This window comes from Salvelinus alpinus, chromosome 2 (genome assembly GCF_045679555.1).
Source record: "Salvelinus alpinus chromosome 2, SLU_Salpinus.1, whole genome shotgun sequence".
Lineage (NCBI taxonomy): Eukaryota > Metazoa > Chordata > Actinopteri > Salmoniformes > Salmonidae > Salvelinus > Salvelinus alpinus.
The window spans coordinates 73549756-73565195 of NC_092087.1; the positions used below are offsets into that span (position 1 = coordinate 73549756).

The 15440-nt window shown below is 40.0% G+C and overlaps 1 protein-coding gene across 1 annotated transcript; it reads left to right on the top strand.

Annotated features, from left to right (window-relative positions):
- Nucleotides 1-239: 239 nt before the first annotated feature.
- Nucleotides 240-1960, top strand: LOC139567733 (C-X-C motif chemokine 11-like). Its single transcript, XM_071389191.1, has 4 exons — nucleotides 240-536; nucleotides 868-985; nucleotides 1146-1229; nucleotides 1566-1960. The coding sequence occupies exons 1-4, from the start codon at nucleotides 464-466 to the stop codon at nucleotides 1618-1620; spliced, it is 330 nt and encodes a 109-aa protein (XP_071245292.1). The 5' UTR covers nucleotides 240-463; the 3' UTR covers nucleotides 1621-1960.
- Nucleotides 1961-15440: the final 13480 nt, after the last annotated feature.

Here is a 15440-nt window from a genome sequence, read left to right on the forward strand (position 1 = left end):
AACTAATGAATCCGAGACAGCTTAATCTACATTATTTAAAATAACAGGTTTGCAGACAGCTCTGCCTGCAAATAGACCACTTCAACATGAATCACCGTGACTTGCAACGCTGACTCACCCTGACTTTCCCACAGTCACAGTTAGAAAGTTAGGAGTTAAGACTCTCGCGGGCCAACTTTTTATCTGCAGACTCCCAGTTTCCCTCCCCCCCTTCCACCCTCCACTCTGTAGTCCAACATTCCTTCATTTCTACCCTAGTGAGCTGGGAAATTCCAGTGAGAGCTGTTTCTTGAACCTTTGCCGGGAAAGAACATGGGATTTGGGAAAACCCTCTGCCGTCAGTTTATAAAAAGGACAATGGATCCCACTAGTTCTTCACTTTTCACTTTCACTTTAAGTGGCTCTTACTGCCTCTTGACTCCTCAACACCCCATCTCCTCACCTCTCGCTACTCATATTCACGATGGCCTTCGCACCAAAAGCCTGCAGTCTTTTCCTGGTGGTTTTCCTGGGAGTTTGTATGCAGCTCAACGGAGGTAAGATTTCAAAGCAATTTCTAGCAATGTCAGCTACAATATATGGAATGTACAGTGCAGCGTGCATGCTTTACTAGTTACCTGACTGACTAGGGATTTTGCAGTGACTAGGCTACTATACATATAGTGGCTGTCATATAGCATAAAATTAGTGTAGAATACTATAGAAATTGCAATTATGTACAGTTTCTTCTCAGAACAAGCATTGTGCAAAAAATGCATTCATGTGAATTCCTATCCAAAATCCAACTTGAAAACATATTTTTCAATAAACAACTTTTCCATTAAAATGTTTGACCATGTTAATTGATGTTTATAACTCTCATTACAGCTCAACACGTCCCAGGTGCCAGATGCAATTGCCCAGGAACCATTATGCACACTCAGGAAACCATTGTTGACTTTGAAATCATTGAAAAGACCCATTACTGCGACACTACTGAAATCATGTAAGTACTGTATTTATTTAACCAGAAAGTGTTTTTTCTCTCTTTCTTTGTTTGTTTGTTTCTGACATTAACTTATGCCATGACAATCACCTCTATCAGCCTTATATCAGTTGTGTGACACAAGCATTAATTGTGTGTATGTGTGGTTTGTTATTTTCAGTGTTACACTGGCGGAAGATGGAGCCAGAAGGTGCCTGAACCCTGTTGGAAGAAAGGCCATGTTTTTCATCAACTGCTGGAACAAGTAAGATAGATCAAATAATCAGACTCATCACCACCATACTAAAGCCTTGGCAGAACTATACTGCAGTTACGACAATGTAATAACTTATAGATCAACATTTGTCACAATCTAATGACATATAGATCTAATGGTAAAAAAGCAAAGTCACTGTAATTATAAAAGTTACTGTAATTATAGTTTTATCACACCATGAAGTAGCAGACATGAGGCTAAAGCATGTAAAAGCAAAAGACCTTAGCACACACTTTAGAAACATCCTAGAGCACTTGACTTAATATAATCCATGGAACATTAGTCCTTTCTGAGAATAACTCTCTTCTCCCTCCTTCCAAATAGAATAAACAAGGACGACAAGCAAAAGAAGAGGTGTCTTAAGAGAAAAGCAGTGTGAACGTAACGAAGGAGGGGAGGAGGGGCATGGAAAACCCACCGATTGGATTTTCCCAGAAGTCATGTGACCAAACACACACAAGAAGAATGTTGAGGGCTGACACTGCACTTTAGAGAGAGAGAGAGAGAGAGCGAGAGAGAGAGGGATTTTCTATTTCCTTTGTGATTTTGTGTTACAGCACTGTATACAACTACGAGTATACAACACTAATTGTGAGACATTTAAAGATATCATAAGTTAAAAGTCTATTTATTTTTCTATTTGTTATTTAAATATTTGTATATTTATGAACAGATAAATATGATTTTGATACAACTGAAATAAAAAGGTTTTGATACAACTTAAAGATTCAACGTTCTCTTAATCATACCACTCCATTTGTTATGAATGCTTATACCAAGTCTTATAATGCAATATGGGGTAACACAAGCATTATTACTGGCACAATTAATGCATAGGGCCCAATACTCATGGTCTATAGAGAGAGCCATGGGAACAGCTCTTTTAACATTTGGTTACAGCGTATGATACACTCTGGAGAGAGAGAGGGTCCCATGTATGGCAACACTGAAATAAGACCCGTGATCATGACTTAAACACAGCTGGTCTCAACAGCTGCAGGGGTTGGCTGAGAAACGAAGGCTGGACTTCCAGGTCAGGAGCAAAATGTACTGATGCCATAGCAACCTGGGGTGAACCTCGACACACATGACGTTTCTAAACTACTGGAATACATGAACTGAACACACTAGGGTTAGACATACTACAGTCACTTGTAATAATCCTACATAATCGGATTTATTGACGCAAAAGAAATGTGAAATAAATGTCAAAACAAATGTTCATGATCATAAAATGTTGATTTCCAGCCATTACAATACTGTCAATGTGCACCATCTACTGGAGGACCTTAGTACCTAAACCCAGATAATCACTGACTTCTGTAATTACAAAGTTACTACACAAACATAAAGCAACTTAATGTAAACATATAAAATCAACTGAATGTAAAGGTATAAGATACACTGAATGTAAAGGTATAAGATCAACTGAATGTAAAGGTATAAGATCAACTGAATGTAAAGGTATAAGATCTACGGAATGCAAATGTATAAGATCAACTTAATATAAAGGTATAAAATCAACTTAATGTTAACATATAAAATCTACTTAATATAAACGTATAAGATCAACTGAATGTAAAGGTATAAGATCAACTTAATACAAACGTATAAGATCAACTTAATGTAAAGGTATAAGATCAAGTTAATGTAAAGGTATAAGATCAACTTAATATAAACGTATAAGATCAACTTAATGTAAAGGTATAATAGCAACTTAATGTCAAGTGTTACCAAGTAGTCAATGATAATACTAGAAAATTATTTAGATGCCAATATTTACCTTCTAAATAAATCAAGATAATGTAGCTTTCTAAATAAATCAAGATAATGTAGCTTTATCAATAAATAAAGATAATGTCGCTTTCTAAATAAATCAAGATAACGTAGCTTTCTAAATGTGTCATTGAAAACAACAAAAGGCTCTAGGAGGTCTTGAATATAGAAATGTTTCTGAAGCACTTACTGCTATACTGATTTGCTGCAGCGGCCTAGTTTCTTCCCTTTTAGAACCACCATGGGTGCGTCCTAAATGGCACCCTATTCACTATATGGTGCACTTCTTTTGACCAGGACTCTGGTCAAAGGTAGTGCATTATAATAATAATAGGGTGCCATTTGGGACGTACGATGTTTCTCCAGCGTGATGAGCTCCAAGGCAGCACGTCTTGCGTTTTGACCATTACTTTGCTGTGGAGATAAACTTTGCTGGAGGATATCAGAACTGGCCTTCACACTCAGGGGAAATCAAAGGGCTGCTGGTGGTCAGAGAGAGCCAAGGAGTGTGGGAGAGAATAGATCCTCCATAAACTCTCTTATTCCCACACCAGAGTCCTGAGGCTGCTGAGCTTCCTTTTGTGTGAGCGCGCACGCACATGGACTAACACACACGCACACGCACACGCACACGCACACACACACAGACACTCTATAAAAAAAAACAGCCGCATGAGATCATAAACCAAAAACAAAGCCTAGAAACATAGCAGATGAAGGGGTGCTTAGTCATATCTGCCTGTGGCATACCCTGCAGTATATACAGGATCTCCTGGAATGAAATCATCTGTTAAGACAGATATGGACAATATCTCAGTGAAGTTGTTGGGAGAAGACGAGGCTAATGTTACATTGCTATGGCTGGATCCCAAATGGCACCCTATTCCCTATTTAGTGAGCTAGTTTTGACCAAGGCCCATCGGGCTCTGGTCAAAAGTAAGCACTACATAGGGAATAGGATGCCATTTGGGATCCGGCCTTTATGAACTGTTGTCAGCATACTATTTGGAACACAAGATGGAAATGGACGTTTACTAAAATGATCATTGATATGTCATTGATCATCCCCGCCTGAGGTTCAGTAGATGAAGGTTCAACATGGTTAGGTAAGTGGAAAACACTCTGCTTGATGTTAGAAAGACTTCAATTCTGGTTGCATGCTGTTTCATTTGTTGCCTGATGTTCCTCACTCTAGCTGTCAGAACAGCAGAACCTCCGAGTAAGAGAACCTTTCCTTAAGAAACTAGATCAACAAATACATCATCTGCATGTTATCAACAAAGCAGTTGGATTTTCAATGGGTGGCGTTTCATGTTTCTGCAAAATTGCTACTAATAATTTGTCTGGCACTTTTGCAGAAGCCTCCCACCGACGCGTGTGTTTAATTTTTTAACATTCTGCGGCAAAGGCACAAATCCTGAGAGAAATATTTTGCATTTTATTTCCATGATATGTGTTGTTCCCGCCTACTTTAAAGCTTATATATAGCTTTTAAAAAAGGACTGGGCTGTCTCCCACAGTGTAATACTCTCTCGTATAGGAGAACAGCGGCGGCTGTTAGAATAAAAGATGAGTGAGAGCTGCCACTGCCTGGCTTCCGTTGGAATCCAACAAACCCATGCTGTTCGTCAGATCTAAAAAAAAAAAAAAAATTATAATAATAAAATTAAAATAAATGGCAACCCAATATTTTATTTATACATGTGGAGCATGCCCAATCGCTTGTTGATGTAGCTGTCAGACAAAGGGAAGAGAGTAAATTGCTCCTAACACGTTATCCCCATGCAATATTCATACAGCTACTGCTATAACATGGCTTTCATGCGCTCTCTTTGTTGCTCTACAGGCCGTGAAGAGAGTGGGCATCAATTATATGAAAATAGTCAAGAGAGAACGTTGTGTAGAACGGAACGACACACAAACAAATAAACAACTGTGCCAAACAACTCTAGAGAAGCCCTGCTTTGACTATGTTGGCTATGGGTTCTTTTCAAAGAGTGTGTATGTGTGTCTGTCTGTGTGTGTGTGTGGATACACTGTATACATCCATGTGTGTGTGTGTGTTTTTTTGCGTCGCCGTGGGTATATGACTGAGGCTTTGGGGTTAGGAGGAAAGCCTCTCATGTCCCGTCTTGTCAATCACCCAGCCTCAACCCATAAATAAAGAATGACACACACACCCAACTACTCTCTCTCATTGTCTAGTGGGCCTGCCTGCCTGCCCAAGGCCCACCGTTCCCCAGATGCAGAGATGCAGACCACATGTCATTTTAAGTGCAGAGAGAGGTTGCTATACAGGCAGGGAGAGAGAGAACACATCACAGAGTAACTTGCATAGACAGAACAGGAGACCCACCAGGAGGTAACGTGGAAGGCAGCGCACACCACAGGGAAACTCCATCTTAAATACATCAAGCTCTTGTCCCATCAATCCAAACACTGAACTCTGTGTGAAATGTAGATGAATCGAGGTGAATGACGTGAACATGGCATGATATGAAATGTCCCCTGATACATCACCTTTGTTAGGCTTGAATAGTTGATTTGAGGAAAATACGTCAAAACATGACTTTATTCTAGCTGGTTTGGACAGAAATGTATTTAAATTAATTGTTTTAATCATCGTGGTAATGGACTGTGGCAAAGGATCTTTGATTGAGATATTACACAAATGGGATTTCCTTCCACCTGATGTAGCTAACATTTGACGTCCAGAGCGAAGGGTAGGGTTGTCATTTGCAGGAGAGAGTGAGAGACAAGCACACGGAAAACAGAAATGCAAAGCCTGTCTAGGGGATTGTTTTTGGACACTGGTTCAGGTCTTTGACTACTGAACTTATCTGCCTGTCAAGTGTTGAGATGCAGTGTCAGGAGCTTATAGACACACAAACACGGACACACACACACTGACACACACATACTTTCTCTTTGACAGGATAAGGCTGGTTGCAAATTGGCATATGCTGCTCACTGACAAGATTACAGGAGGCTGAGAATGGAGTGTGATGTGATCTCACCACACAATACTGTAGTATATTCACACTTTGCTTGTATGCTAATCCTCTTCATATGGCCATAGAGCTGGAATTGCACTGTGCCATTCAATTATCACACAGTCACTGGAACATTCGGCTGAGAGACACATCGCAAGAAATGAGCCAAACATCATATTGAAATGTATTCAGCCCCATAGCCCCAACGGTAGTTGCAGTAGGTAAATCCACATTTCCATGTGGTGCAGTAGTTAGAAACAATCAGGAAGTTAAATTCCCACGTCGCAACAAGGGAACGAGCAATCAGCTGAAAACAGCTAGTGGGTCCAACTGCAACCAATACATTAAAATGAACACAGTCGTTGCTTAGTTGTAGTTACAAATGTAAACCTACAGGGGGCAGCATATACACTCTGCTCTACTAGTCCCCCTTATCAGCATTCTGGAACAATCTCCTGTACCCACTGACTCCTGTTGTGCCCACTGTTAAGGGGGATACAGGGCTTACAGCAGTATTGAATTCATTACCCTTTTCTCCACTCTGGTCCAAAATGGGAGCAGGACCGCAATTGTTGGAAATAATCCCCTCGGCACTTTAAACAGTTTATTTAAAGGGTCACGGATGGAAGAAGAGGGGCTGAAGAGGGGGCTCGCCCCTATTTGTTACTTATCCGAAAAGTGTCATCTTGTATCAGGTGGTTAGTTATTCAGCAACTCACCGTGCGATAATAGGCGTGACTACGTTGCCCATTACTGTCCCCTTAACCTGCGCTTGACGTGCTACTTTTGGACAAGAGACGAATTTGAACGAAAACTTGGTAATTGTATCACTGGAGACCGTCTGATGGGGTGCTGGAGTTGAGAGGGTGTGTTCAGCTAGCGTCTGTGTCAGGTTAGTCAGTGTAGCGTGGCATCATAAGGAGTAAGAGGCTTCGGCTCGGAGAGAAACAAGTCTTTTATGTCTCCTAAAAGCAAACTTCTTCAACACTTGGTTCATCTCAATCGGTTTGGGCGATTGCTGTTGGCCGGATCACTTTGAGCATGGTGACCTCTAAACAACAGGATGTTGCTCATTCCTGATGCGGCATGAAGTCTTTGAAGAACATTCTATTTGTATAAGGTCATTCGATTGTACGTCATATTCTGTCGTCACTGACAGCTTCATACTGTATGTTAAAAATCTCAGTGTATCATATTCAAGGTAGTTCCCCACTCATTCCCTACTAAGGGAAAGACAGATGGAGCTAGAGATCACTTCATCCAAAAATGGAATATTCATAGAAAATCAAATATTATGTGAATTGTAAATTAAAGGTTTCCAAAAGTTAAAGCAGGGAGGCTTTAACTTTTTTGGCTACCAATAACGAGCACCGATAACACTGTGAAAGTTCAGATATTGACGTCTGATTTTGGCAGAACAGCAAGGCAGGAGACTATAATTTATACAATATCTGATCAACATTTTCAACATAATACTGAAATCTTCCAGTTCCAAATGCCAAATGTGATGTGCAACAGCACAAGGCAGACCACTTAGATTGCCTGAGGGACATCAAAACACTTGTAGAGCTCGACACTCCGATGAACAAGGAAGAGCACAGTGGCACAACTATTACATTACAAGAGCCAAAAAAGCCAACTATGTTCAGTTTCAAGGGTGAACTGTGGTAACCAAGTCAATATGACCCCAGGCATTTCAACCAGTGGCGGTTGGAGCCGTTTAAGATGAGGGAGGATGATAGTTTTTTCATGAACATAGCCTTATTTCTATTACAGCATATTGGATGACAGTCATTCATATTCCATTCATCCAGCTCAATGTAACATCAATAGGTTTAGGGTATTACATGATGCTAAAATTTTCCCTGTATCCATCATGAGGTTGCTACAACCTAGCCTATGAATAAAAATGTACAACGTAGGTGCACAGGCCAAGAGAATTTTGAGTAATCAAGGTGACAGACAGTGACACATTCAATACTGCATTGCACACGTTTGCCTGCATCTAGCTGATCTAGAGTGTAATCATTAGTCCAACAGTTGCAAACAAGAGTTTCTATTGGACAAATTCAGGTATGTTTATCCCTGTTTCGTTCTGTTTGCTTCCGTTTAAGGAATGATTTTCAACAGAATCGGCGCAATGAATACACCCCTGATCACTAGCAAACACAGTTCACTTTCATAGCAGCCACATACAAACAGCTCGTTGTATATATAATTCCTTCTCGCATCTATCTACAGGCTCTCCTCCTCTCACCTTTTCCCTTCGCTTGTGGACTTAAGTGCACAACACACCAGCTGTCTGTGACTAGGCGAAAAAACCTTTCCAAGCCAAACCTTCATATCATGACCGCTAACCGCTACACACAGCCTACATCATTGTCAAGTCATAGTCAATATAGATACGAGAACTAACACGTTAGTAAACCCTCTACAATCCTGCAGTGCAGTGTACAGTCAGCAGCAAGCAGTTTAGCAGATACACCGGCAGGCCCTGGTGGCAATAAATTAATAAAACCAAAAGCTTACCTTGACTTGGAAGAGTTCCAGTGTTGGATAGCCATAGCCAGCTAGCTAACATAGCATCCCTCTCTGTTTGAGTAGGCTAAACTAGCTAGCTGCATTCGATGCTAGCTAAGAAAGTGAAAGTGAAAAGATATATACTATGAAATATAGCTAGCTCTCTCTCTCTCTTCTCCTTAATTTGGAATAAATTAATTCATTGCAAAACAGTGTGTTCTAATCAATTATTTGGTAGCATGTGAATATATTTAGTATAGTTTTATCTAAAAATGTTTTAAAATGTTTCACTATTTTTATTTGATTGAAATTCACTGAGGAAGATGGTCCTCCCCTTCCTCCTCCGAGGAGCATCCACTGATTTCAACACCCATCACAGAGTGACAGAGAGAGGGAAGGAGAGGGAGATCAAGAAGAATTACAACCAGAGCGGAGAAGGAGAGGAACCTCTGGTGAATGAGGGACATGGAGAAGAGAGTAGGAAGAGAGAGATCAAAAATGGAGTGCTAAGGGAATGAGAACAGAGTAGAAGAGAGAGATGAACTGAAGTTACAGAGGCCAGCTCCAGAGTTAATAGGTAGGAACCTGCGAGAGAGAAAAGCATTTAATGAGCGAGGAGGAGGAGAGGAGTGAGAGATCAAGAAGGAGAAGACTCTAGGAAGCACCAGAATAGAAACGGTCCCTTTTAAAGTGAAACTGTTGATTGGAATTCAGGGACTACTGTAGCTCATGTATGGCAGACAGTCAACCAGATAGCTATATTATATTATTATACTCAACTGTTAAATCTTAACTTAGAGAGTTTACACATTTACTTCACAAAAGAGTGCTACCTGACAGCGTTGCAGCCCTGCCCTCTAAATGAATCTCACTGAGTTGCTGGTAAGCAACAGACAGACTAAATAAAGCAACACTTGTTGACTGACAAGTAAACCACACCCTTAATTGGTTTGGAGCCCCTCTGTGCCCAATTTACCACCCGCGGCTCCCTGAGCTGCCTATAGCTACTGGTACAGACTGCGGTATCAGGACAAGTACCAAGCATTTTTGGAGAGATACACGTACCATCTGTCTTCTAAACCACTTATTTGTATTGTACTATAGTACTTAAGACTCTGTAAGTAACTTCTAGAACAAAAACAAGCCAGAGCTTGGATAGTGGCCTGCTTGATGAAGTTGAATGAATGAACTGAGTGCTGTACAATAGCTTGGATAGTGGCCTGCTTGATGAAGTTGAATGAATGAACTGAGTGCTGTACAATAGCTTGTGGCCGAACTTCAGCTATGTGTGTGTAACCCCATTTCACTCCGAGCTCCTATTGACATCAATGCATTATTTTATTTACTGTACAGTATCCTATAATAGGATTCGGTGCTTAGAGCATCTGTGAATATAAGAAGCATACAGAGCCAGGCGAACAAACAGTTCAGTATATCTTCAACACAAACAAAGTTGTTAACAGGAGGCTGGCGAAGCTGAACAAGAGGCCTGACTCCTTTACAACTGCAACAAGGGATGTGTCCCAAATGGCACCCTATTCCTTTCATAGTGCACTACTTTTGACCAGGGCACAAAGGGCTCTGGTCAAAAATAGGGCACTACATAACAAATAGGGTACCATTTGGGACGTAGGCAAGCATTACCACTGTGCCGTGCAATTACAATATAACAGACTTTTACAAGATGGCTATCAGCAATGAGAATTTGATTAATGCTATGGCCTCTGGACTCGAGTACTGCGGCAGGCGAGGGCTGTGAAACACCCATTCTGAAGCCGCTAGCTCTACCAGTCCCTAATCACCACCAGCAGTGTGATGGTAGTAATGGTGTGTGTGTGTGTGTGTGTGTGGTTGTGCCCTGTATGTCTCCATCTGTGTGAGTGTGTGTGTGAGGTACCAGTGAGCAGACATTCAGACATCACACACAAATTGCATGCTGGGGAGAGAGGAGTGTTAGTAGCGCCACGGGCTAGCGGACCTAAAACACAATTAATGTAATGTGATGGAACGGCTCGGCCCACGTTCTGTTTTCTCTCAATCAGCGAACAAACACTTTATCTGTCCCACGTTTGGTAATCTAATCAACACAATGAATTGCTCTCTGTCTCTGTCTCTCTGCTGTATGGCTCCAGTGAGGGATATTTTTGTTAAAGGCCTAGCCTAAATATTGAACTAAAGACAGAAAACCTCATATTGTTTACAGTGAAGTTCTGACCAAATGTATGATGTGCAATGATGGTATTTATTTATTTGACATTTTGCAGGATGAAATCTCTTGAGATCTCGTTTTCAAGTGTTAAAAAAAAAAGAGTGTAACAAGAATAATATTACTGTCTAATAATAATAACAATTAAATAATAATAATACTAAAACAAATACTAAAAAACATACATTAACAGCATAAAAAAAGATACAAATAATACAAACTACTGCTACAACTACTAATACACCTAATTTGGGAGTTCGGGAGTGACATCCAATTTAGTGTCTTATAATGGCATCCAAGTATGAATCTGCAAATATTGTTATAAATGACATCTAATTTGCAAAGTAAGGTCTTGGTTATGTTGTGATAGATGATGTCACCATAGTCTAGGATAAGAAGCAGCAGTTGGGTTACTTAGGTCTTTCTAATTGATACAGTAAAACAATTCTTAGATCTGCATAGTAACCCAAGCTCATAGTATTTTTATTTTTTTAATTATCAATATGCTTTCCAAAAGATAAGTCAGAATCCATCCTCAAAGACAGATATTTCAAACAATCAACACTTTCAAGCATTGTTTCATCACTTGAATGAATTCTGAATTTGCCAGCTGTGGAGTTTATTCTTCACCATGTACCAAACAGCATCATATAGGACTTTGTTTGATTCAATACCAAATGATTTGCTTGAAACCATTTTTAAATGGTGTTAAAATCATCTTGTAGAGTTGCTTGTATCTGAACCTGATTCATAGAACACTCTATTATCAGCGTGTAGGTGAACATGTGTATTCTTACAAATGAGAGGCAATTCATTTATAAATATAGAGAAAATAGGGGGAGGGGGTAATACTGAGCCCTGAGGTACAGCACACCTCTACTGACTCCAAGAAGTTGTAATTTGTGTCCTTCTATGAAAACATGTTGTTTTCTATTGCTAAGATATGCATGGAACCAGTTTGGTGATCTGTTAGTGAAACCAATGTTTTGAAGTTTTCCTAGTAAGATAGAATGATCAACTAAATCAAATACTTTTGATAAATCAATAAAGATGGCACCAGTTAGTTTGCCTTGGTCAGGTGAAGAATTTATATCATTAGCAAGTTTCACTCATGCAGCAGTGGTAGAATAGTTGGGTCTAAAGCCAGATGGAAAGGGTGAAATTAAATTAAATTAATCTAGGTACTGATACATTTGGGAATGTTATTGAACAGATTATAGATATAGGTCTATAGTTATTTGGGTCTAAGGAGTTTCCACCTTTATGAAGAGGGGTCACTCGGGCACAAATCCTTACAAAAGGTATTTTATCTGCTAGAGGACACATTCTAACATTAGCAGACCACTTTATAAAGTTGGGTTCCAGTCTATCTAGGCAAGATCCTTCGTAAATACAGTATTTATTTCATTGAGGAGAGGCAGTCTATCAGTTGCTTTAATCTTTCTAAAGTTAACTGTCTGATTTGGGGTGTTGGTTTCATGTAATACCTAGCATTGATGGAATTGTGGGTGAAATTATTATCAGAAATGTAACAGATGAGCTAATAGAAGAGAAATTCTGATTAAAAACATCCGCTATGCTGGCTCCTGAATGACACGGTCATTTAGGATTCTTTACTGAATATGTTGATTATTCAACCTACTGTGTTAAAAAGGTCATTTGCGTATTTCCAGAACTGCTGTGGATTTAAAAATATAGATTTGTAAGACTATGCATATAGAACTAGGCTTTTGCATTTCTAGTTGTAGTTTTACTGGCGTTTCTTCCTTTTCTATTGGACTCCAATCAGTTGGATCTTTGGTTCTACGATACTTAGTCCAGGCTTTATCCCTTTCTCTGAACAGATGTATTAAGGCAGAGTTAACCCAGGGCAGGTTAACTTAACTTAACTTAACTTAACCCTTAACTCAATGTTCTCTGTCTGTGGTATGGTGGTATATAGGTAAATACTGTGCACCTCAAATGTCAAAATGTTAACATTTGTAGCTAGATGTCTTCTCTTTACAATACGTTATGTAAAAGCAGTACAATTTACAGTCCATAGGCTTTTAGTGGCTTCGAACCATTTTCTTTGAAAACATGGCTGATAAAAAGAGAGAGAAAGTTCCTTTGGTCTGGTCTTAACCAAGAATGGGGTATTTCACAGGCAATTAGCGGTGTAGCCACTGGACTGAACTTTCTCAAATCTTACACTGTGAGTCAAGTAATCGGAGAGACCTTGTTTGGCCCTGTACACATTAAATGATCTTGTAGCCATGCAACTGTAAAATTTCTAGTAAAACGATTCCCATCGGAAAGTCTATCGAAACGTCAAACAGCACGACTTGAAATGGATCGCTGAAATGAGAGGATATTGTTTTAATATTGGGCCCCCCTGCTTGGAAGGCTGGAGCCCCTGCTGCTTTGTTTGTTTGCGATATCGCAATTTTCCGACAACCACAAGATATAATGTGTCTGCAAAGGAATCAGCATCTTTTTATATATGTTATCATTGGTGTTAAAAACTATCCTCTTCTTATCCTCTTCTATCCTCTTGTCTTTATTCATATTTGTTGCCGCAACGAAATCCCAACAGCTTTATGTTTTGTTGTCTAAGCATGCTCATGTGTGAGAGTTTATTTTATTCATAGGCTCCCAGAAAGTGTGTGACGCTCCGTTCCATTCCCTGCCTCCCTTTTAAAAATGCCTTGGACCCATTCATGAATATTTTAAATCTTGTTCTCAAGGAGGATTTATCCACTGTTTTCAGTTCAGCCCTTTCACATTGTTCGGGGAAAAAGGGAGGGAGAATGGGAGAGAGGGCGAGAGGGAGAGAGGGAGGAAGGTTAGAGAGGGTAGGAAGAGAGGGGAAGGATAGCTTGCAAGGTTTCTTGAGGTTATGTTTCAAATCACAGTCGCGTACCATTTTAAAGGTGCTGTACATTATACTTGATTTATTTATTTATTTGACGGGGAAGTTTAATTTTGATGTTATGGGACTGCCAGGTGTAGGGAAGGGAGGTTGGGTTGGAGTGAAATGACTAATGCCGTGTAACTATTCTAATCAAAAGGAGAGACTTTTAGATTTCTTCAAAACAATCAAACTTTATTATTTAATTACTGCAGTAATGGAGCTTGTCAACGAACCACCTGTAGGGTGTTTCGTTGAGAGCCCATGAGCGGATTTGAGCCACAGCATTTTATAGCAAAGTACATCCTCCTGAATGTTATGTAATGTAAATGTAAATGAATGTTCATGACAAACAACAGATGTATGGAATGGGTCACAAGGTTAGGATTTGTATGAAAGATACTAATAATTCACAGCAGACAGTATCTGCTGTAAAGACTGTTCTCATTGTGTAGAAACCACGGTCTGGCCCCCAAAACAAAGTTCCGCTCATCATTATCCATACCGGAGTCATCTCCACCCTGGTACCTCCTGGCACACAAACACCAACTCATTCTATGGAATGCAGGCTCCGAGAGAGGAGAAGACCATCATAAATCAGTTGCTAGAGTTACATCTCAGAAGCTCCTCACAGATCACACAGACACAATAGAGTTCTAAGAACCCTACTTTGTTGCATAAAACAACCATTTGAAGCAATAACAGTATTATTAACATAATCTTGTATTTTCTCCATGATACTAACACTAGAATTTTAGGAGGTGTATAAAGATAATCATAAACTGTCTGGTTCGAGCACCCTGAATGCTGATTGGCTGGTACAGTTGAAGTCAGGAGTTTACATACACCATAGCCAAATACATTTAAACTCAGTTTTTCACAATTCCTCACATTTAATCCTAGTAAAAATTCCCTGTCTTAGGTCAGTTAGGATCACCACTTTATTATAAGAATGTGAAATGTCAGAATAATAGTAGAGAGAATGATTTATTTCAGCTTTTATTTCTTTCATCACATTCCCAGTCAGAAGTTTACATACAGTCAATTAGTATTTGGTAGCATTGCCTTTAAATTGTTTAATTTGGGTCAAACGTTTCGGGTAGCTTTCCACAAGCTTCCCACAATAAGTTGGGTGAATTTTGGCCCATTCCTCCTGACAGAGCTGGTGTAACTGAATCAGGTTTGTAGGCCTCCTTGCTCACACACACTTTTTCAGTTCTGCCCACACATTTTCTACAGGATTGAGGTCAGGGCTTTGTGATGGCCACTCTAATACCTTCACTTTGTTGTCCTTAGGTCATTTTGCCACAACTTAGGAAGTATGCTTGGGGTCATTGCCCATTTGGAAGATCCATTTGCGACCAAGCCTTAACTTCCTGACTGATGTCTTGAGATGTTGCTTCAATATATCCACATCATTTTCCTCTCTCATGATGCCATCAATTTTGTGAAGCGCACCAGACCCTCCTGCAGCAAAGCACCCCCACAACATGATGCTGCCACCCCCATGCTTCATGGTTGTGATGGTGTTCTTCGGCTTGCAAGCCTCCTCCTTTGTCCTCAAAACATAACGATGGTCCTCATGGCCAAATAGTTATATTTTTGTTTCATCAGATCAGAGGACATTTCTCCAAAAAGTACAATTTTTGTCCCCATGTGGAGTTGCAAACCGTAGTCTGGCTTATTTATGGCGGTTTGGAGCAATGGCTTCTTCCTTGCTGAGCGGCCTTTCAGGTTATGTCGATATAGGACTCGTTTTACTGTGGATATAGATACTTTTGTACCGGTTTCCTCCAGCATCTTCACAAGGTCCT

Excerpts from the sequence above, each read along its gene's own strand:
- LOC139567733 (XM_071389191.1), top strand. The coding sequence starts at position 464 with ATGGCCTTCGCACCAAAAGCCTGCAGTCTTTTCCTGGTGGTTTTCCTG. Across the intron at positions 986-1,145 it reads TGCGACACTACTGAAATCAT|TGTTACACTGGCGGAAGATG; the intron begins GTAAGTACTGTA and ends TGTTATTTTCAG. Across the intron at positions 1,230-1,565 it reads TTCATCAACTGCTGGAACAA|AATAAACAAGGACGACAAGC; the intron begins GTAAGATAGATC and ends CCTTCCAAATAG.